Genomic DNA, 22,646 nt, shown 5'->3' with positions numbered 1-22,646 from the left:
AGTCATTAAGTTCCATTCTGTGTGCCATTTTAGTCTACAGCAGAATGCAGATCTTTTGATATGTATCTTCCTAGAATGCTTCATACTTTGTGCACTTCTCCCACGCAACTAGGCTTCACAATAAGACACTACTCTTTGTCCATGAATTTTTTTATACTTTCTTTAAAAATTTTAATATAGCTTTAAATGCTGAAGGACATCCAAGCCTTGGTCAAAGCAACAGGCACAAATCAGCAGCAACACATGGTAAGAAGCAAGAGTGATATCAGTTATAGTTAAGAAATTCAGCAAGCATGTTTCTGACTTCACCAGTTATAAATCTGACATTTATAAATGAAGTTTCAGAATATGAATTCCCATACTTATGATCAAAGTATCTGTTTTATATTATTCTGTGTTAAACAGAGAATTTAGATAAATTGGTATGGGTTTTGTCCATAGGATTACAGGTGAGCAGCTATTAGATTTTGATTGCATTTGTTTACATTGTGATTATAGTTTCAATATAGAATAAAAGCTTTTTCCTTATGCTGAAGGCTACATGTAGTTAATTACAAAATATGACATATTGAGAATCAAATAGAAAACCCTTCAGCATCTTCTTTATCCTTCAGTTTTCTTTTCAGCATCCTCTTCATGCTGCCTAGCCAGTAAATTTATGAACATCTTAATTTTAACTGTATTTTTGTTATTAAGAAACTTGTGTTTTTCAAAAAGATATTTTTTACTTATATACTTTAGATGTACTATAGATTTGTATTTTAAACATTTCTAGATTACTCGATATTTGCCATGGCCGCCGTCTAGAACAGGAGCAACAGTTGATATTATATTTAGTATTTGAACACGTAGAGCAAGACCTAGCTACATTTTTGGAAAAATGTCCCTCCCCTGGACTTGGACCAGATAAAATCAAAGTTGGTATAAGGAATTATGTGTCACATTACCAGTTTACAATATTTTTATTTATATATATCCCCATTAAAGGTGTTTTTTAATCATAGCAATGATGAGAGCTCATATTTCTGTAGTTCATGTTTCTATAGTACTTAAAGTAAGTTCACTTTGGACGTGTTTAACATGTCTCCTGTTTTTACCAGGTCACTAATCAAGATAAATTAGATTAACCAGTTAAATAAATGCCCAGATACCCATTATTCCCAAAGAGAAGAAAAAGGGCTCTTTTTCTTTTTTTTTTAATCTTATTTTTTGGAAATTGGAAGTAGGGGGGGGACTAGTCTAAACTGAGCTTCTTACCAATCTCTAGTGGGGCAAGTAAACTTCACTGCTACCAAACCACAGTCCTGTCTTATGTTCTTTAACAGATACTTGTGCCATGAGAGACTTCTTTAATTTACACAAAACACACAAGGGAAATAAGTACTGTAATAATATTTATTTAAAGTCACATATTTCAGCCAGAATATTACATGCCATTCATCAAAGGTAATGATAGTCACAAGATAGAACGCAAACAATGGATTAATTCGAAACAGTAAGAGCTGCGTGATCTTATACATAAAACAATGCAATGGTAAAACTGAGGAAACATTGCATTATTAAGTATTCATTAAATGTATTAAAAAAAATTTGATGTGTGATTAGAATAAGACTTTCCCATGTCTTAGATGGTGAGAAGCAGTCATTCCAATTTAAGTAAAGACAATTCGAGAAATTTAAGTTCGAGAAATCTGGATTGGCACAGCACAGAATAGATACAGACTACAGTATCATGTGATTTGAAATGCAAACGAAAGATAGAACGCAAACAATGGATTAATTCGAAACAGTAAGAGCTGCGTGATCTTATACATAAAACAATGCAATGGTAAAACTGAGGAAACATTGCATTATTAAGTATTCATTAAATGTATTAAAAAAAATTTGATGTGTGATTAGAATAAGACTTTCCCATGTCTTAGATGGTGAGAAGCAGTCATTCCAATTTAAGTAAAGACAATTTGAGAAATTTAAGTTCGAGAAATCTGGATTGGCACAGCACAGAATAGATACAGACTACAGTATCATGTGATTTGAAACGTGCTTATTCATTGTCTGAATTTAAATCAGAATGACTGCCTCTTGCTATCTAAGATATGGGAAAGTCTTATTCTAATCACACATTGCTCAAGTTTTTTTTTTTTTAATTTCACTGAGATTAAAAAAACTCTAAATCTCATTGAGTGATCCAAAAAGGATCACTACTAAACTCATTAAACTCTCATTGGTGGCTTCACTCAGTGACTGGGAAGAACCTGCCACCAAGCAATACTGCTCTACTCCCTGGAATCAGAGGCTATTTAAATACAGCCCTTCTCCAAAAACTAGAGCAATCCCTCAAATCACTCAACCTCAGTGTGGTCTGAAGGATCATTTTACTCATTAAGTTTTGAAAACAAGACAATGAAAACCATTGTCATCACTCCTGACCTAAGTCATCCCAGGACAAGAAATTCAACAGTGGTTTCACTCAGTGACAGGCAAAAACTCACCACCAAGCAGAGCCTCTCTAGTTTCCAGGAAGCAAGCAAGCTCAGAGATGAACATTAATAAACATCATCAGTGGGAGCCAGATCTAGAAGGGATACCAAGGTTGAATTAATTCAGAGGTCATATATATATATATATATATATATATATATATATATATATTCATTTTTCTAAATTAACTGACTTAAAACCCGAGAATTATAACACAATGACATTTATTTGAAAAAAAACGCAACATGTTTCGTCAAGAATGACTTCATCAGGCAATAAGAACATAGAAAGATATTAAAAGACACGAAATTAACATTGACACACTCTAAAGCTATACAATTATAAAGCCATAATATTCGACTGTAAATTACAGTTATTATGAGCTTGAACTACAGTCCGAGTTAAAGTTCTATTGTTGTACACCTGTGCGTGTGTGGAATCACGCGATCTCCAGTATCTAATAGTAGAGTTGAAAGAGTCAGCCAAATTATAGCTAAGATTGTTATTCATGTGAAAAGGGTCCAAGGTGATTTCTTTTGACTCGACAATGCGGCGCTCTACTTCATCATGGGAGATGTGTAGGTTTGAAGTTGATGGCCAGTTTATTTCATGTTGGTGGCTTTCGTTGTTCGTGTTTATTGAAAACAGGACATGGCTTGACAGAGCAGTTGCTCTGGTTCTCTTATAAGCAATGTCACGCTGGTGCTCTTCGAGACGTAGTAAGATAGATTTCTCTGTCTGCCCATAGTAAGGCTTTCCGCATTCACAAGTGACCTTGTATACACCTGGGAATTGTAGAAGATTGTGAGGTTGTTTATAGTTGTTGAAGCGTGATCTTATTTTTGGCATAGTCGAGAAGCACGTTTTTATGTTAAACTTCTTTAGAATTCTACTCAGCTTTTTGGATAGTGTGCTGATATATGGCAAGACGATATGACCTTTGGAGTCGTCCTGTGTCTCTACGTTGACGGTGGGATAATTGGTTGTTAATATTATGGCTTTATAATTGTATAGCTTTAGAGTGTGTCAATGTTAATTTCGTGTCTTTTAATATCTTTCTATGTTCTTATTGCCTGATGAAGTCATTCTTGACGAAACATGTTGCGTTTTTTTTTTCTTCAAATAAATGTCATTGTGTTATAATTCTCGGGTTTTAAGTCAGTTAATTTAGAAAAATGAACATATCCCAACCCCGAGTTAATAGTACTAATCATATATATATATATATATATATATATATATATATATACACAGTGTGTTTCAAAAGGGAGTATACAACTTTGAATGACAAATGTAGCGTAACACTTGAAGTTTAAATGCGGACAGTTAAGGTTTGATATGACTGCCTCCAGCAATTCTGCAGATGTCCCATCTGTAATCAATTACCTGCCACATGTGGCAGAGTATATCTGGCAACTTCAGCAATGGTGGCAGTAATTCTAGAATGCATCTCATCCAAATTGACTGGTAGTGGTGGTACAAGCAGTTGACCTTTGCAAAGTCCCACAAGAAAAAATCTAACAGTGTAAGGTCGGGGGGAATGCAGTGGCTATGCTGCACGTGCCTCTCTACCAATCCATCTGCCTGGAAAATGAGTGTCAAGGTATGACCTTGCGTCTTTCAGGTAATGAGGAGGCGCTCCATGTTGTTGGAAATGTAAGTACCCATTTTGGTCATTGTCACCTAATTGTGGTATTAGGTACCCTTGTAGCATGTCCAGATACACACCACCAGTAATGGTAGACTCCAAGAAAAAGAATGCACTTTCTTTTTGCTTCTGGTGCAAAAAATGTTAGCCTTTGAGTTTGGCGAATATATTCTATGATGGCATGTGGATTTTCGTTTTCCCATATTCTGCAGTTGTGAGTGTTTACTTGCCCGCTTACTGAAAAGTGCACTTGTCACTGAAAATGATTGTGTCCAAAAAGTCCATTTTGTTCTATCGTACTGATAATTTCTGTACAGAAATCCTGGCTATCTTCTTATTGTCTTTCTTCAAATGCTGTACGAGGGTAAATTTTCAGGACCTTAAATGTAGACACTATCATAAAACACACCACACAGTCACATGTGGAATTCCAATTTGATGAGGCATCCATCTGGTTGACTTTCCAGGGCGTCTCTTGAAACTTTTCTGAGCTTTCACAACAGCATCAGTAGAACGTAGCCTTCCTTCCCGTTGACCCAGGATGACAAACAGAACAGCCTGTTTCCACAAAATTCTTGTCGATGTGTAGATCGTGTGCCTACTAGTGCGGAAATTCCTGTGAATTTGTGTTGCTTACTTCATTTCCTCAAGCTAAAACACGCAATGCTTGCTCTGCACCATTGAAAGTTGCCATTTTCAAATGGTGTAACGTATCATGCCATCTAGTGTTGTCATTTGGTACTAAAGTTATGCGACCAAAAATTGATGTGTTTGACTACATTATGACACTCACTCAGCTTTTGTACATCTTCTGAGTTATTCTCTATTCTCCTAGTAAATTGTATACACCCATTTGAAACACCCTGTATATATACAAGTAGTAAAAAGGTGTATCATCTTATCAATATCTCTTGATTTGAGATGTAGGAAGTTTCTTCACTTGGTTTCAAATTAAATTAAACTAGCCAAGAAATTATATTCTTGTTTTATCTTTATTCAGTTGTAAGCAAAGTTTGTGCATGAAATACATTCAAAATTATGCTACTTGTGTATAGAAACTAATTGAGTTCACATTAATTGCCTTTGTATCCCATAATGCAAAGCACACAAACACGCACACCTTTTCCGTGGTGCACAATGCTATTGTTGATAACATTTTTATTACTTGTATATAGGAAATGTGTGTCCACTGCATTAATTCAACACTGGTATCTATTGTGGGTCTGGCGCCCACTGATGAGACTTCAATAAAGGTTGAAACCAGTTGGATAGTGGCCCTTCCCATAATGCATAGGAATGTACTATAATTCCCTGCTTTCTTCTAATCATGTAAAAACATGAACAGTTTGAAATATGTTGGAAGTTTTTTTTCACTTGGTTAGACTATAAACTATATATTTAGTTTAATCGTTTATCCAAGTGTAAGCCAACAAAGTTTGCATCTGAAGTATCTTCAGGACTGGGGCAACTCATAGCAAAGGTGGATAAAGCTTCACATCACTTTCCTTAGTATCACATAATGCAAAGCACATTTCCTTGAGGACATGTATGGCTCATTTGCTCATATGTCATCTGAGGGGTAACAGCAATAGCTGTGCCTCAGTTAACTTCATGGGCTACAGCATTGCCATTCATCACCCAAACTTCCAACCAGTTTTGACCTTTATTGAGGTCTCATCAGTGGAAGCCAGGCCCAGAGGTGATACCAAGGTTGAAGCAATGCAGAAGTCATGTTTACCTATACCGTAGCAAAGTATCCCATAATCAAAGCACATCTCCTTGCAGACGTATAATGCTATGCATTATGGGAAGGGTCACCCAGACCAGTTTCGATGGGATACTAAGGCAAGTGATATGAAGCTTTGTCCACCTTTGCTATGGTTGCCCCAGTCCTGAAGATACTTCAGGCGCAAACTTTGTTGGCTTACACTTGGATAAAGGATTAAACTAAATATATAATTTATAGTCTAACCAAGTGAAAAAAAACTTCCAACATCTTTCTCTAATCCAGAGTGATTTAATAATAAGGTGTGACAGCTTTTGGCAACTCGAATAGGTAAACATGACTTCTGCATTGCTTCAACCTGGGTATCACCTCTGGGTCTGGGTAGTGACCTTTCCCATAATGCATAGCATTATACAAGTCTGCAAGGAGATGTGCTTTGCATTATGGGATACTAAGGCAAGTGATGAGAACTTAGTCCACCTTTGCTATGAGTTGCTCCAGTCCTGAAGATATTTCAGGCTCAAATTGGCTTACGCTTAGATAAAGGATTAAACTAAATATATAATTTATAGTTTGAAATATATGTCTGAAAGGGTATGAACTTTGCATTAGATACAAAGGCAATTAATGTCATCATCATCATCAAATTCCTACCATGTACCCTCAAGGGGTGTACAGGATATGATACTACTACATGAAAAAAACTACATCATTACTAACTTCCTATCTACAATTTTCCTCCAAAACAATCTGTTACTTGTCAAGACTCCAACATTATCAGATCTTATATTTCTATCGTCTAAGGCACTTTGTACCATATCAATCCACCTATATCTTGGTCTTCCTCTGGATCGTTTTGCTGCCAACCTTGCAGAGAACGCTTGTTTTGCTAATCTTTCCTCGCCCATTATGTTTAAGTGACCATACCACCTGAGATTAGCTCTGCTAACGCATTCCTGGATGCTGACAATATCAAGTTCTTTCCTAATATCCTCATTTTTAATATGATATTGCCATTGATGCCATTTGTTCACGCCTATAATCTTTCTCAGGACTCTCATATCTGCGGTCTCTAGTCTTTGGTCAAGTGTTTTACTTCTGACCCAGCTCTCAGATCTATAAGTTAAAACTGGTTTGAACACTGTCTTGTATACAGCTAATTTAGAGTTCCAACTAATTTCTCTCTTATTCCATATGAATTTATTCAATTGACTTCCCACCATACCAGCTTTGCTGATTCTGCTGTCTATTTCTATATTTAATTTACCATCTTCAGTAAAAATCGTGCCTAAGTAGCTGAAATGTTTCACTTATTCCACAGGTTCTCCATTCACAACACAGTTGACATTTTCAATGATTCTGCCTATTTTCATTGTCTTTGTCTTTTTATTGCTGACCTTCATACCATATCTATTACAACAGCTATTCAATTTAGTCAGAGAATCTTGCAGACTTGTAGTGGATTTATTTAGAAGTATAACATCATCCACATAAAGCAAAGAGCTGACATTAACATCTCCAATTTTGATATTATGTTTAATACCACTTTCCTTCATAATGTGATCCATATAGATAATGAATAACAGAAGGGATAATGTACATCCCTGTCTTACATCTGATTTAACATTAACCCATCTTCCTGTACTTCCTTCAATTCTAATTGCTGACTTACAACTCAAATAAAGACTAAGTATTGCTTGATATAATGCCCCATTGACACTATATAACTGCAGTGTATTGAATATCTTCTCTCTCGGCACCTTGTCATATGCCTTTTCCAAATCGACAAAACTTAAATACAGATCTTTGTTATATTCCCGTGCTTTCTCGACTATTTGTCATAAAGTGAAGATCTGATCCTGACAGCCTCTATTTGGCCTGCATCCAGCTTGTTCTTCACCCAGCTTTTCTTCCACAATTCTTCTCAACCGTTTCTCAACTATGCTTGCATAGTTCTTGCATAGATCTTGCATAGATCTTGCCAGGAATACTCAGTAGGGAAATACCTCTGTAATTCTCACATTCAGTTTTATTTCCTTTTTTATATATGGGTACTATGAGAGCTCTACTCCAATCATCGGGAATTCGTCCCTCTGTCCTGGCTTTCTGAACTATGCAGTGCAGCCACTGTAAGACTTTTATACCACCATACTTCAGCATTTCTGAGGTCGAATATTGTCTACTCCTGCTGCCTTTCCACATTTCAAGCCTTTGATGGCTTTTTCTACTTCAAGTAGTGGGATATGTATTCCTGACTGCTTGCCTGGTCAGTGTTTTTTACCACTGTGCTGTCATCACTGCTTGTTTCATTTAGCAGTTTTTCGAAGTAATTACTCCATACTTCAAGGATATCTTTTTCTCCTGTTTTCATGTCACCTTTATCATCTCTAACTCCTTTTATAGCACTCTTTCCTCCATTCCTAAGCTTCTTCAACAACCTCCAGAATATTTTGCCACCTTCTTGATATTTATTTTCTATATTCTTGCCAAACTCCTCCCATGACTTTTGTTTAGCTAGTTTTACACGGTGTTTAGCATTTGTCTCTATATTCTCTAAGAGCACATGCTGACTTATTTGACAGGAACTTTTGATATGCTTTCTTCTTTTTATTCACTGCTTCTTTAACTTCCTGTGTCCACCAGGGAGTTCTGATTTTTTTATCCTTGCAGACAACCTCACCACATGCCTCTCTGGCAGAATCAATCAATGTTTTCTTCAGAGTTTGCCACTGAATCTCCAAGGTTTGATTCCTGTTCTCAAACTCTTTCATTTTCTTTTCAATAATCTTTCTGTATTTTAGTCTACAGTTCACATCTGAGAGCTGCTCAACTTTTATTCGCTTTAAAACTTTCTTACATGTTATTCTTGTCAATATGAAATTCAATTTTATCCTGCTCAAGACTAAATAGTGATCACTTCCAATTTCAAATCCTTGGTACACTCTGGTGTCCTGCACCAGGGAGAAAACATCACTATCAAGAATAACATAGTCAATGAGACTTTTCTTATTCCTAGCCTCTTCTCTCCATGCGAATTTGTGCACATGTTTATGTTGGAGCATGGTGTTAGCAATAACCAGTCCATGTCCTGAGCAGAAATCCAACAGATATTTGCCATTATTATTATCTTTGCTCTTTTCTCCAAATTTTCCCAAAATATTTTTGTATGTCTCACAATCATTTCCTACTCTGCTATTTAGATCCCCAACAAGAATCAACTTTTCCTTTTTCATTGTGTCAGTTGCTTTTTCTAAAGCCTCAAAAAATTCCTTCCACTTCTACCTTAGTAGAACCTTCTGTGGGACCATAGGCACAAATAAGTCTCATTGTCCAGTTTCATATTTGCCCACATTACTCTACTTGAGACTGCCTGCCATTCAAGAAGATTAGCCTCATATTTAGTGTTGAATATTATGCCTACTCCTTCTTTTCCTTGATTGTTATTGCCTGAATAATAACATTTTGTATTTATTGCTCAGAAAGATCTCACCAGTTTTGGTCTTTTTTGTTTCAGTCACCCCTATTATGTCGATCTGGTACTTATCTAATTCCTCAGCTAGCTCCATTTCTTTGCCATTCAGGCTTCTTCTTACTTTGATAGTACCAATCTTTAACTCTGGTGATGTTGAGTTGGGGTTTGTTTTCAGATTTGTTCCAATAGCTGACTTTTCGCTGTTCGCTCTGGTTCCCTGGCGAAAACAATGGGGGCCTTGTTTACCCGGGCGACGCCCCAGCCGGCATGAAATTTTGTCATGTTGTACCATCATTTTTTATTTTGGTTTAACCAATAAGAATACAATTTGGTCGGCTAAATCCCAAATTGCCAGCCCATCCTCGTTCGTTCAGTATCCAAGTAGATACCCAACAGGGTGCATCACGAGAAGGTGAGGATTGGACATTAGGTCAGAAGAGCTGGTCAGTTCTCCGCATTCCTTTAAAGCTATGTGGAGGGCTCCTCTCAGTTATACAGCTTTGACCCTTAAGCACCCCTAGCACCCCTAGGCAATTAATGTGAAGTCATTTAACTTCTATATACAAGTAGTTGTGACTGTTTCATGCAAACGTTGTTTGTTTACTCTTGGATAAAGAATAAAACAAGAATATAATTTCTCGACAAGTTGAATTTAATTTGCAACCAAGTGAAAAAACTTCCTTCATTCAAGATGCTATTTCTCACCTGCATGATACCCACATGCAGGTGATATCACCCAGTGATCTAAATGCTGCAAAACTTTGCAGGAATACATTGTGCATCATGCAGTAGCTATATCCAAGGAATAAAAAATTACTTCCAAAATTCACCACCAGGGGACACAGTATAATGTAGATGTAGTAATTTTTCTCTGTGCGTAATAAGCAGAAAAGTGACACAAACATAACACATATTTATTCACTTTCATTATGCATTCATGGGCTGTACTGTTCATTGTGCTTTCCTTCTCAGTTGCCATAAACTGCAACCTTTGCACAGTGTGTTCAAAGCAGAACACAGTTGGTTGTGCACATGCTACATTGTGCTGGCAAATTATCAGGATGATCCTGATAAAACCTGTGTTTGTGAAATACCCAGAGCCAGAAGTGACAGGGTAAGGTCAGGTGAATGAGGTGGCCATGCAGTGAAAAACCTATGCCTGATCACTTTGGATTCCATAAAATGTTCTTGAAGAACCTCCCGTATGGTTTGAGTGATCTGTGGAAGGTGCCCATCCTGCATGAAAATGACTGAATCCGTGCACAGGCGCTGCTGTAGATGTGGCACAACAAGACTGTTTTTATCATAATGTGTTACCTCTCATCGGTAACTGAGCAGGTAACAGGACCCGACTGGCAAATGTCCTCAAAGAAGAATGGTCCAATGATGAACGAAGCTGTAAACCCACACCAGACAATAACTTTGGGTGAATGCAAAGGAATTTGTTGGATTGCGTGCAGGTTTTGCATAGCCCATATCCAACAGTTGTGGGTATTCACAGCTACATTCAGGTGAATATGAGCTTCATCTCTCCACAAAGTTATCCACAGCCACACAGTGTCCAACTCCACTCAAGCAAGGAATGTTAAAGCAAATGTCAGTCAACTTTTCAAGTCCTGCAGGTTCCAACTCCTTTGTCAGGGCTATTTTGAATGGCTAAAAATGCACAATCTTCCATATAATTTTCTAGACAGTCGTGTAAGTCACAACCATGTCTTGATACAGCATATGTACACTGTAGGAACCAATGCTGTTATTCATGGCAATACAAAGGAATTTATTGAATTGCATGCAGGTTTTTCATAGCCCATATTCAAAAATTGTGGGCAATAACAACTACATTCAGGTGAAAGTGAGCTTCATTTCTCCACAAAGTTATCCACAGCCACATGCCTTCCAACTCCACTCAAGCAAGGAATGTTAAAGCAAATGTCAGTCAACTTTTAAAGCCCTGTGGGCTCAACTCTTGTGTCAGGATTATCTTGAATGGGTAAAAATGGAGAATCTTTCATATAATTTTCCAGACAGTTGTGTCGGTCACATCCACGTGTCTTGATACAGCACATATACACTGCAGGAACCAACGCTGTTATTCATGGCCTACCCCACAGTGGCAGTTGCAACTTCATTCCTTTGTTGATTGCTGAATTGATTGGTTTACAACCTCTGCTAGGTCTAACTACATATGAACCAGTTTCTTCAAAATGACTAATCATTTGTCACAGAGCACATGGAGATAGTGGACTTCATAAACATCTGTTCAGGTGATGTAATTCATAGAGTGCAGCAACAGAATTGCAATTGTGTATGTGGTACAGCTTTATGAACAAAATACATTGGGGAAAGGTTAGTGCCATCACTGTGGATGGTATTACAACCAGAATAAAGGGAAAAATCTTGGGTCCATCTTTTTTAAACCTTCCTGGCACCTGCCAAGTTGCATGATATGCAAATTCCATGCATTTTGTGTTCGCGATACACCCTGGTGGTGAAGTTTGGAACTACTTTTTTTCTCAGATAATGCATCTGCATTATGCACAGTGCATTCCAGTAAAGTTTCACAGCATTTGGATCACTGGATGGCACTACACAAGTCTTTAAATAGGAATACTTTAAATTAAAAATACCAAGCACGTTGCAGGAACTTGGTTTAATCCTTTATCCAAGTATAATCTAACAAAGTTTGTGCTTGAAGTATTTTCAGGATTGGGGCAACTCGTATATAGAAGCTAATGACTTCACATCACTTGCCTTTGTATCCCACAATGCAAAGCACATGTCCTTACAGACATGTATGACCCTTCCTATAATGCTATGCATTATGGGAAGGATCACTACCCAGACCGGTTTTGACCTTTATTGAGATCTCATCAGTGAGAGCCAGACCCAGAGGTGATACTAAGGTTGAAGTAATGCATAAGTCCTATTTTTGTACATGAAAATAGGACTTCTGCATTACTTTTTGTATATGAAAGTAGAATAGCAGAGAAAACTCATGATAAGAATTTATTGAGCTGTTGTGAGACAACTTTCTAAAGCATCATCTGAAAGTAGAAACTCAAGGACAAAGAGTTCTAGATTTAATCTTAGCATCAGCAGGTGTTGCAGTTAAGGATGTTACTGTTTTGCCACCAGTTGGTGATAGTGATCATGCTGTAGTAACCTAAGAAGTAGCCAACTGTATGAATGTTCAAATCAGAACAGATTACATGCTGAACTACAAATCTGGAAATGATGACAAACTCAGGAAAATACTATCTTTGGTTCATGGTATCAGTTACTGAATGGGAGGAATATTAGCAGTGCATGGGAAGCTTAAATGATGCAGTATCTGAATATGTCCCTAGAGTTTGGAGAACAAATAGAATGGGAGTGAAATGGGTGTGCAGTCTTATTAAGCAATAGATTCATAATATGATGATGATGCAGAAGGAATATCAAGAGAATAAGAGAGTTAGAGGAGTTAAGAAATATATAAAGCACACACACCAGAAAATTTAAGAGTATTATATAGAAAGCTAAGTTTGAGTATGAAAAGAAATTGGCTATGCAAGTTAAAGACAATAAAAAGAATTGTATTATTAGACTAGGCAAGTAAAAGAAATAATGAATGTGAGAAAATAATTTTACTGAATGCAGATACCCTTGTATTAGAAGCAGATGCAATAGTTTAAATAATGAGTGCTCACTTTGCCAAGATCTACCAACTTAGTGTAGGTAACATAGTGCACAGTGTTACCACTACATTGGATAAAACAATAGAGGTGCATGAGAAGGAGGTTTTAGAGCTGTTGCATAACCTAGATAAGATTTTGGAATAGGGACAGATGGGATATCAGCACATATGCTAAAGGAATATTTACTAGAACTTGGCTAGGCTCTTGTGGTATGTACAATTTCAGTTTTAGCTCAGAAAAGGACACAGAGGAGTGGAAAGAATATATGATAGTCCTGTTATACAAAGATGGACAAAAATTTGTGTGTCTAACTATTGGCCTATTGATATCTCTGAAATAGTGAAAAAGATTTTAGACAAGTTGGTAAAAACTTACATACAAAAATGGATTGACAGAGAAGCTATACTTTGCAAGAAACAGAATGAGTTTACTAAAGTGAAGGCGTGTCTGAACAACTTGTTGATATTTCATAATAATGTTACATCTGAGTTGGATATGCGGGTGCTGACAGCTATCAGAAAGTGATATATGGGGGGGGGGGTGAATCTGCCAGATTTAAGGTAACCAGTGGTGTGCTCCACGGATCAATTCACAGACCATTGTTGTTTAATCTATATATCAATGCTATTGGAAATGGCCTGACAGAGATCTTCAACTTTTTGCTAATGATGCAAAGATAGACAGGGCAGTCAGAGATGCTATTGATATCTAGGCTAGAGATCTTGGAGTTATGGTGCACAAGAATTTGAAGTTCAAGGGTCACATAGCAAAAATTGCAAACACAAACTAGAAGATAATTGTGATGTTGAAACAAACATTGACATGTAAAGATATGGAAGTCATTTTACCTCCTTACAAGGCCTTGATACCACCACAGCTGGAGTACTGTGTGCAGATATCATCTCCTAGGTTCAGAGAGGATAAAGAAGCTGTGGAAATGTTGTGAAGAAAGTTACAAAGGTGATATTGTGATTATGGAATGTAAATTATGAAGATAGATTGAGAGAATATGGGCTGCAGACAGACATATATAAACTTTTGAGAGTGTGTTATTGGTTGATAAAATTTTTCATCATATGGAAGGCTTGGAGAAGTCAAGGGGAATCTGTGCAAGTTAAATTTATATGCAGTTAAGAAAGGCAGAAGAGCTAGATATTTCTTTCACAGAACTATGAACAAGTGGAATAGTTTCTTTGTTGAAGTAGTGAGTGCATCTAATGTGAAGGAGTTTGAGAAAGTGTGACAGTTTCTAATAATAATGATAATAATATATATCAGTCCCACACATACAAAAGGAAACAGAATCTATAGCACATCATTAGTGCTGTGTTTAGGAGTGTAGATTAGGGAGGAACATATTAACATTTTTATTTAAAAGCTGGAGGTCATAGTTGTTGGAGAACACTTTGTTTTGGATGACTGTTCTAGATGGATAAAAAAGGGGGGGGAAGCTGGTTTGGGCAGTTTGCAGTGGGGCTATAAAAAGATGTTGGGAAGTTAGTGCTTGTGTTTTATCATATTGAACGAATGAGGATTGGCTGGCAATTTGGGATTTAGCCGAACAAATTGTATTCCTATTGGCTTAAACCAAAATACAAAATGATGGTACAGCATGACAAAATTTCATGCTGGCTGGGGCGTCGCCTGGTTAAACAAGGCTCCCGTTGTTTTTGCCAGGGAACCAGGCCGAACAGCGAAAAGACAGCTACTGGAACAATTCTGAAAACAGATTTGTTCCAGTAGCTGTCTTTTCGCTGTTCCCAAGTCAACATCACCAGAGTTAAAGATCAGTACTATCAACATAAGAAGCCTGAATGGCAAAGAAATGGAGCTAGCTGAGGAATTAGACAAGTACCAGATCAACATAATAGGGGTGACTGAAACAACAAAGACTAAAACTGGTGAGATCTTTCTGAACAATAAATACAAAATGTTATATTCAGGCAATAACAATCAAGGAAAAGAAGGAGTAGGCATAATATTCAACACTAAATATGAGGCTAATCTTCTTGAATGGCAGGCAGTCTCAAGTAGAGTAATGTGGGCAAATATGAGAATGGGGAACTGGACAATGAAACTTATTTGTGCCTATGGTCCCACAAAAGGCTCTTCTAAGGTAGGAGTGGAGGAATTTTTTGATGCTTTAGAGAAAGCAACTGACACAATGAAAAAGGAATAGTTGATCCTTGTTGGGGATCTAAATAGCAAAGTAGGAAATGATTGTAAGACAAACAAAAATATTTTGGGAAAATTTGGAGAAAAGGTCAAAACTAATAATAATAATGGCAAATACCTGTTGGATTTCTGCTCAGGACATGGACTGGTTATTACTAACATCACGTTCCAACATAAAAATGTGCACAAATTCACATGGAGAGAAGAGGCAAGGAATAAGAAAAGTCTCATTGACTATGTTATTGTCATGGTGATGTTTTCTCCCTGGTGCAGGACACCAGAGTGCACAGAGGATTTGAAATTGGAAGTGATCACTATTTAGTCTTGAGCAGGATAAAATTGAATTTCATATTAAAAAGAATAACATGTAAGAAAGTTTTAAAGCGAATAAAAGTTGAGCAGCTCTCAGATGTGAGCTGTAGACTAAAATACACAAATATTATTGCAGAAAAAATGAAAGAGTTTGAGAACAGCAACGAAACCTTGGAGATTCAGTGGCAAGCCATGAAGAAAACACTGATTGATTCAGCCAGAGGGGCATGTGGTGATGTTTTCTGCAAGGATAGAAAAATCAGAACTCCATGGTGGACACAGGCAGTTAAAGAGGCAGTGAAGGAAAAGAAGAAAGCATATCAAAAGTTCCTGGCAAATAAGTCAGCTTGTGCTCATAGAGAATACAGAGACAGATGGAAGAAAGCTAAACACGCTGTAAAACTAGCTAAACAAAAGTCATGGGAAGACTTGAGAAACGGTTGAGAAGAATTGTGGAAGAAAAGCTTGTGAAGAACAAGCTGGATTCTGGCCAAATAGAGGCTGTCAGGATCAGCTCTTCACTTTACGACAAACAGTTGAGAAAGCATGGGATCTATAAAGATCTTATTTAAGTTTTGTCGATCTGGAAAAGGCATATGACAAGGTGCCAAGAGAGAAGCTATTCAATACGCTACAGTTATATGGTGTCAATGGGACATTATATCAAGCAATACTTGGTCTTTATTTGAGTTGTAAGTCAGCAGTTAGAATTGAAGGAAGTACAGGAAGATGGTTTAAGGTTAAATCAGATGTGAGACAAGGATGTACATTATCCTTTCTGTTATTCGTTATATATATGGATCATATTATGAAGGAAAGTGGTATTAAACATGATATCAAAATTGGAAATGTTAATGTCAGCTCTTTGCTTTATGCGGATGATGTTGTACTTCTAAATAAATCTGCTACAAGTCTGCAAGATTCCCTGACTAAATTGAGTAACTGTTGTAATAGATATGGTATGAAAGTCAGCAATAAAAAGACAATGAAGATAGGTGGAATCATTGAAAATGTCAACTGTGTTTTGAACGGAGAACCTGTGGAACAGGTAAAACATTTCAGCTACTTAGGCAAGATGGTAAATTAAATAAGGAAATATACAACAGAATCAACAAAGCTGGTATTGTAGGAAGTCAATTGAATAAATTCATATGGAATAAGAGAGAAATTAGCCGGAACACTAAATTAGCTGTATACAAGACAGTGTTCAAACTAGTTTTAACTTATGGATTTGAGAGCTGGATTAGAAATAAAACACTTGACCAAAGACTAGAGACTGCAGATATGAGAGTTCTGAGAAAGATTAGAGGTGTGAACAGATGGCATCAATGGCAATATCATATTAAAAACGAGGATATTAGGAAAAAACTTGACATTGTCAACATCCAGGAATGCATTAGCAGAGCTAATCTCAGGTGGTATGGTCACTTAAACAGAATGGGCGAGGAAAGATTAGCAAAACAAGTGTTCTTTGCTAGGTTGGCAGGAAAATGACCCAGAGGAAGACCAAGATATAGGTGGATTGATACTTACAAAGTGCCTTAGATGATAGAAATATAAGATCTGATAATGTTGGAGTCTTGACAAATAACAGAATGATATGGAGGAAAATTGTAGAGAGGAAGTTAGTTATGATGTAATTTTTCTTGTAGTACTATCATATCCTCTACACCCCTTGAGGGTACATGGCAGGAATTTGATGATGATGATATAGTGTATTATTTCCCACCCCCCCATAAAAAGAAACTTTCTACAACTATAATTCATCCAGACTATTTTAACAATGTGGTAGTATGCCCTTTTGTTGCTTATATATAGAAATATGTCTTATGCTATTTAGTTCTTACTGTTTCCATGGATCTTTACTGATGAAGCTTGTAAAGATTGAAACTGGTCTGGATAAGGACATTTTCTATAATGGCAGTATACATGCTTAAAAATAAGCATGCATTATGTGATACTAGAACTATCTGATGTTAAGTAAACTGCTTCTAAACACAAAAAGCCTAGTCTTGAAGTTATTTCATGTGCAAACTTTTGTTTGCATGTGCTTGGATAAAGGATGTAAACAGAGATATACTGTTTTACAAGTGTATTTTATGGTAAGATTATATGCTAGCTGGTCACGAACTTTTCTGATTGCATGACTATCAGTTTCAGTTGTTTGTATCTAATGGTTGGCTTGTGAGATAGAAGAAAGAGTTTCAGTACTTGCACTCTAGTTACAGTATGTTTGGCAAGCACCTGAAAGTATCACCTTCACTGCATTTAAGAAAAGCAGGAAGTACAGAAACTGGAGACTGAGCCCTGTAATGATTATTCCCAAACATGGGAACAGTTACATTAGTCCTATTGCAAAATGGTGGTAGTGGCAATCGAAGTGTAGGGATGGGAAGGTCTAATTGGCATTCCTCCCCTCCAAAATAGGGTAGATATGTTGTTAAGGAAAAGTGCAAATTCCAAACTAAGTTAAATTTATATCATACCATCACATCACCACCTCCGAATTTCATAGTTAGGGTTACCCAATGTGGTAAGAGATGTTCAGTGGGCATCCACCACACCCAACTGTATGCACTCTTTGCACTGAAGACAATGATGCATGTTGGTAATGGGACTTGCATATTGTGGTCCTATATTGGAAACCCATGTTTTAAGCCTCAGTTCTGATTGTTTTTGCACAGATTCATGTTCTACTCGATGCCCTGAACTCCACATTAAATGTGTCAGCTGACAAATGGCGGTTTTTACATATTATCCTTTGTAGCACTTTATGGGCAGGTCATGTTCAGTGAGTGTGATGGGTTGTCCACTGCATGTAGCACTTGCAGTTGACTCCATGTGCTTCCATCTCAATATGGTATCATGTCGATTGTTGACCTGGGATAGCCAATTTGTCAACAATTTGCCAAACAGATAGGCCTGCAACATGACATCCTATCACAATGCTAGTGATATGATGCTCTTGGGAGCATCATATTCCTTCAATTTTTATTGGCTACAAACAAGTAACTCATTACAGTTCACCATGGGAATGTCATTGACTTCTTTCCAAGGTGTGTGTGTATTTTGCAATTCATTTTCAAGAGAGAATAGCATTTTGATAACTAATATGATAAAATCTTGTGATCATTGAGGATTATATGCCCCTCCCCTGTCTGTGTTTAAAAATTTATATATGGTAATAGTTTAATCAAGGACAGAGTAGAATATGAACTGGAATTATATTTTATGAAATGCGATGAAATATTTTAAGTTAAGCTTGATCTACTGATAAAGCTTAATAAAGATATAACCATAGCATTTTTAATTAAAAGAAAAATCCCATAGTTATGCAGTCCCAAGGCTAGACTATTTACTTTCCAGACTAGAGAGGTAAGCAGATTTTTGGGATTGCACATGGAATGTCAATTGATATCCTGTTTTACATATCATATGTACATTTCATTGTTGATCTGGGCTGTATATCGTCAACCATAATCTAGTTCAGTGAATTTTAGATATTATAAAACTATTATAATATAGTAAGGTTTCAGAGGTCAGAAACTACCTTAGTCGCCTTTGGACCCTTTCCAACATCTCTTCATCCTTCTGAAAACCTGGTGACCAAATCTGGGCACAATAGTCCATGTGTGGCCTAATTAAAGCCTTATACAATACAACAAGAATCTCCCTACTTCTACATGTCAGTGACCTCTGCATCATTCCCAGAAGCCTTTGTTTGTCTTCACAATTTTGGCAATGTGTCCCATAAATTTTAGATCCTTATCCACTATCACCCCCAGATCTCTTATTTCCTCTACCTCCAACAATATATTCTCACCAAGCATAAATTCTGCATCCCATCTTTGTTTTCCAAATTTTAAAATCTTACATTTTGCAACATTGAACTCACATCCCCATTTGCTTACCCAATCACTCAATTTATTCAAGTCTTCTTGCAAGGCCACAACATCTTCACTACTCTTTATGGTTCGTCCCAACTTTGCATCATCTGCAAACAACTGAATATCTCCATCCAAATCTTCGCCAATATCATTAATATATAAGTTAAATAGTAATGGCCCTAAAACAGACCCCTGAGGCACTCCACTAGTGACTTTCCTTTTCCTGGATATTGCACCCCCATACACAACTTGTTGATACCTATCAGATAGCCAGTCTCCAATCCAATGCACTAATCTAATATCCAACCCCATCTCCTCTAGTTTGACTGTCAACTTATCATGAGGAACTCTATCAAAAGCTTTTGTGAAATCCAAGTATATTACTGTGTATCCTTCTCCTCTGTCCAAGGAAGCAGTCACTTTATTGTAATAAGTAAGTAGATTACTAAAACATGACCTCCCTTTAGCAAATCCATGCTGTCCATCAAAGATTATACCATTGTTGTCTACCCAACTCTGGATCCTGGTTCTCACAAGCTTCTCCAACAACTTAACCACAACACCTGACACACAGATAGGCCTATAGTTTGATGCTTGAGTTCGATCACCTCCTTTATGAAGTGGCACAATCTTGCCCTCCTTCCACTCTTTAGGAACTTGACCAAGTGCAAGACTCGTATTAAAAAAATATGTCAAGGCATGTGTCAACTCTCTGGCACTTTCCTTCAGAATACGCGGTGATATATTATCAAGTCCTGCAGCCTTATTTATATCTAGTTTACTCAACTCCCCAAACACCTCTTGCTCACTTACAGTCAGTCTCTCCTCCCCATCATCAACTGCTCTCAATCTCTCCATGAAGTCACATTCACAAGATTTAAAGATCTTTATGAACTGCTCATTAAGTATCTCCACCACACATGCTGCATCAGCTGTCTTTATATCTTTTCCTCCAATCAATGTCATCCTTCCATAATCATTCTTTCTTTTGCTGGCTACATATCGAAAGAACTCCCTAGGATTCTTTTTGGCTTCATTAGCTAACTGCTGTTCATACCTCTCTTTAGCTGCTCTCACCAACAAAGTCACCCTCCTTGCCTGGTCTTTGTAGATCTCATGAAATTGGTTATTTCCACTTCTCTTATGCTGCCTCCACAATACCCTTTTTCTCTGTATTGCATGCTTAATCTCTTTATTCATCCATCTCACACCTACCTTATTTAACCTTCTCACCCTTGGAATACATTCAGACATTGCATCTGCTAGATAGTTTTTGAAAATTCCCCACACTGCATTGATCTCTTTTCCAGCTAACTTCTCATTCCATGCTACACCCGCAAGCTGTCTCCTGAGTCCTCGGAAATTTTTGTGTTTGGACACATATTTTTTTTTTAACTTACAAAAGAGTTTGCAAACAAAACCAGCTAATCAGTTAAAACTACTTGATTGATATAACTATGGGTATGATAGTTATGTTATATTCCTATTTTTTTTTTCATTTCAGGACATTATGTTTCAGCTCTTAAATGGTGTTGACTTTTTACATAGCAATCGTATTGTCCATCGTGATCTTAAACCTCAGAATGTCCTAATTACAAATACAGGCCAAGTGAAACTTGCAGACTTTGGACTTGCCCGGATTTTTGAATACCAGATGACTTTAACTGCTGTGGTAAGATGTAAATATTTTCATAGATGTATGTATGTATGTGTATGTGTGTGTGTTTTGGTTTTCAGATGAATTTGATGATGAATTAGATAATTTTCTCAGGCTCATCTTTCTTCAAAATAACAATGATAATGTGAATGTTTTAAATATTAATTATTCAAGAGAGAAAGAAAGAGAGCAAAGGCTAATAAGTTCTGCAAATTTCTATTACTTTATCTTCTGTAGGGAATATTGAGGCTTGTTAAAAATCTTTGGAGTGGATGTTTGTAATGAGCATGTGCTTTACATCAGGTCAACCATATGATCATTATGAAAGTGAAAAATACATCTGCGCAAGTTCATAAAGTATTGATTGCTGTATGTGTGTGTGTGTGTGTGTGTGTGTGTGTGTGTGTGTGTGTGTGTGTGTGTGTGTGTGTATATATATATATTTATGTATATATATACATGTTCACACATGACAAAAACTTTTAGAAAAAGTAACAGGCGTTGAGACTATGGATTTTTTTTTTTTTTTAATTGCTTTTAAACAACCGAAGGTCTTATTCTTTGGGGAAGGCTGTTCCGTAGAGTAGAAATAGATGGAATGAAAGATGCAGCAGAGAAGTTGATTCAGTAAGTTTCAAACAGGACTGTAAAAAGATGTTAGTTAGCAGCAGCAGCTATTGTTGTTATCGAGAAATAATAATGGCCTATTCAGCAGAGCAATGTCTATGAAAGTATCTGTAGAATAGGCATAAGGCGGAAACTGAACATTTGTGGAGAGGGATTGAAGTGAATCTCTGAGATAGAGAAAGGAGTCATTAATTAATTGGATTGCTCTCTTTTCACTAGAATTGAGCAATCTTAGAGAAGACTTTGGTGCATTGCCAAATATGTGAGCAATATTCCATTGTTGTGCAGATTTGGGATTTATATAGAGTTTACAGCTGTAAAGGTTGGAAGTAGTGTCTTGAGCAGAAAAGTATACCAAGTTTTTTGGACTGGAAAAGCATTGGTTGAAATGTGTTTGTGAGGTATAGGTTAGTCCAAAAAGGGAAAACTGATCATGTTTGGATACCTGGGTATTATTGAAATTTAGGTGATGTGAGTCCCTTCTTGCAAGGGTTCAGATAGGACTGAGTTTTGGTGGCATTGAAGTCTACAAGGTTGTCCTTACCCCATCGAAATAAAGCTAGGAGATGAGATCAGGATCCACCATAACCACCATTGGTTATGGTGGATCTTGAGTATTCTAGCAATTAAGCACTATGGGGTTTGTCAAACGAAAGGGATGAATGCAGTGTGCTGTCATCATACAAGAGGAAGAGAGTGGGTGAAAGTACAGAACTCTGGAGTACTCCTACATTAGTAGGGAATCTGAGGAGAAGGGAACCATTCCCCATGACACATAGTGAGTGACCAGTGAGAAAATTGGTGATCTAGTTGTAAAGGTGGTCTGCCTTCCAGAGTGTAAGGCAAACCATAGGATGGTGGTTTACTAAGCAGGCCCCTGTACCAAACCTACTCAAATACTTTTAAAATGTCAAGAACCTGTTTTCATATTGTAGGGTAGATACCAGTTGAATATGCTAGACTGAAGAGGTGATACAGGATAGG

General features: G+C 37.0%; 1 protein-coding gene across 5 annotated transcripts in view; it reads left to right on the top strand.

Annotated features, from left to right (window-relative positions):
- The window catches only part of LOC150093607 (cyclin-dependent kinase 4-like), a 358,246-nt gene that overhangs the window by 277,664 nt on the left and 57,936 nt on the right, over positions 1–22,646 (top strand). For all 5 annotated transcript variants that reach the window (XM_090412879.1, XM_090412878.1, XM_090412877.1 and 2 more), the window contains 2 exons: positions 776–917; positions 20,883–21,050. In XM_090412879.1, coding sequence (XP_090269005.1) covers positions 776–917; positions 20,883–21,050 — 310 coding nt within the window. The remainder of the gene's footprint in view (positions 1–775; positions 918–20,882; positions 21,051–22,646) is intronic.

Source organism: Typopeltis vanoorti, chromosome 23 (assembly GCF_054136105.1).
Source record: "Typopeltis vanoorti isolate ZY-2024b chromosome 23, IOZ_Tvanoo_1.0, whole genome shotgun sequence".
Lineage (NCBI taxonomy): Eukaryota > Metazoa > Arthropoda > Arachnida > Uropygi > Thelyphonidae > Typopeltis > Typopeltis vanoorti.
The sequence above is the reverse complement of the archived record's forward strand: the minus strand, read 5'-3'. Positions and strand labels throughout refer to the sequence as shown.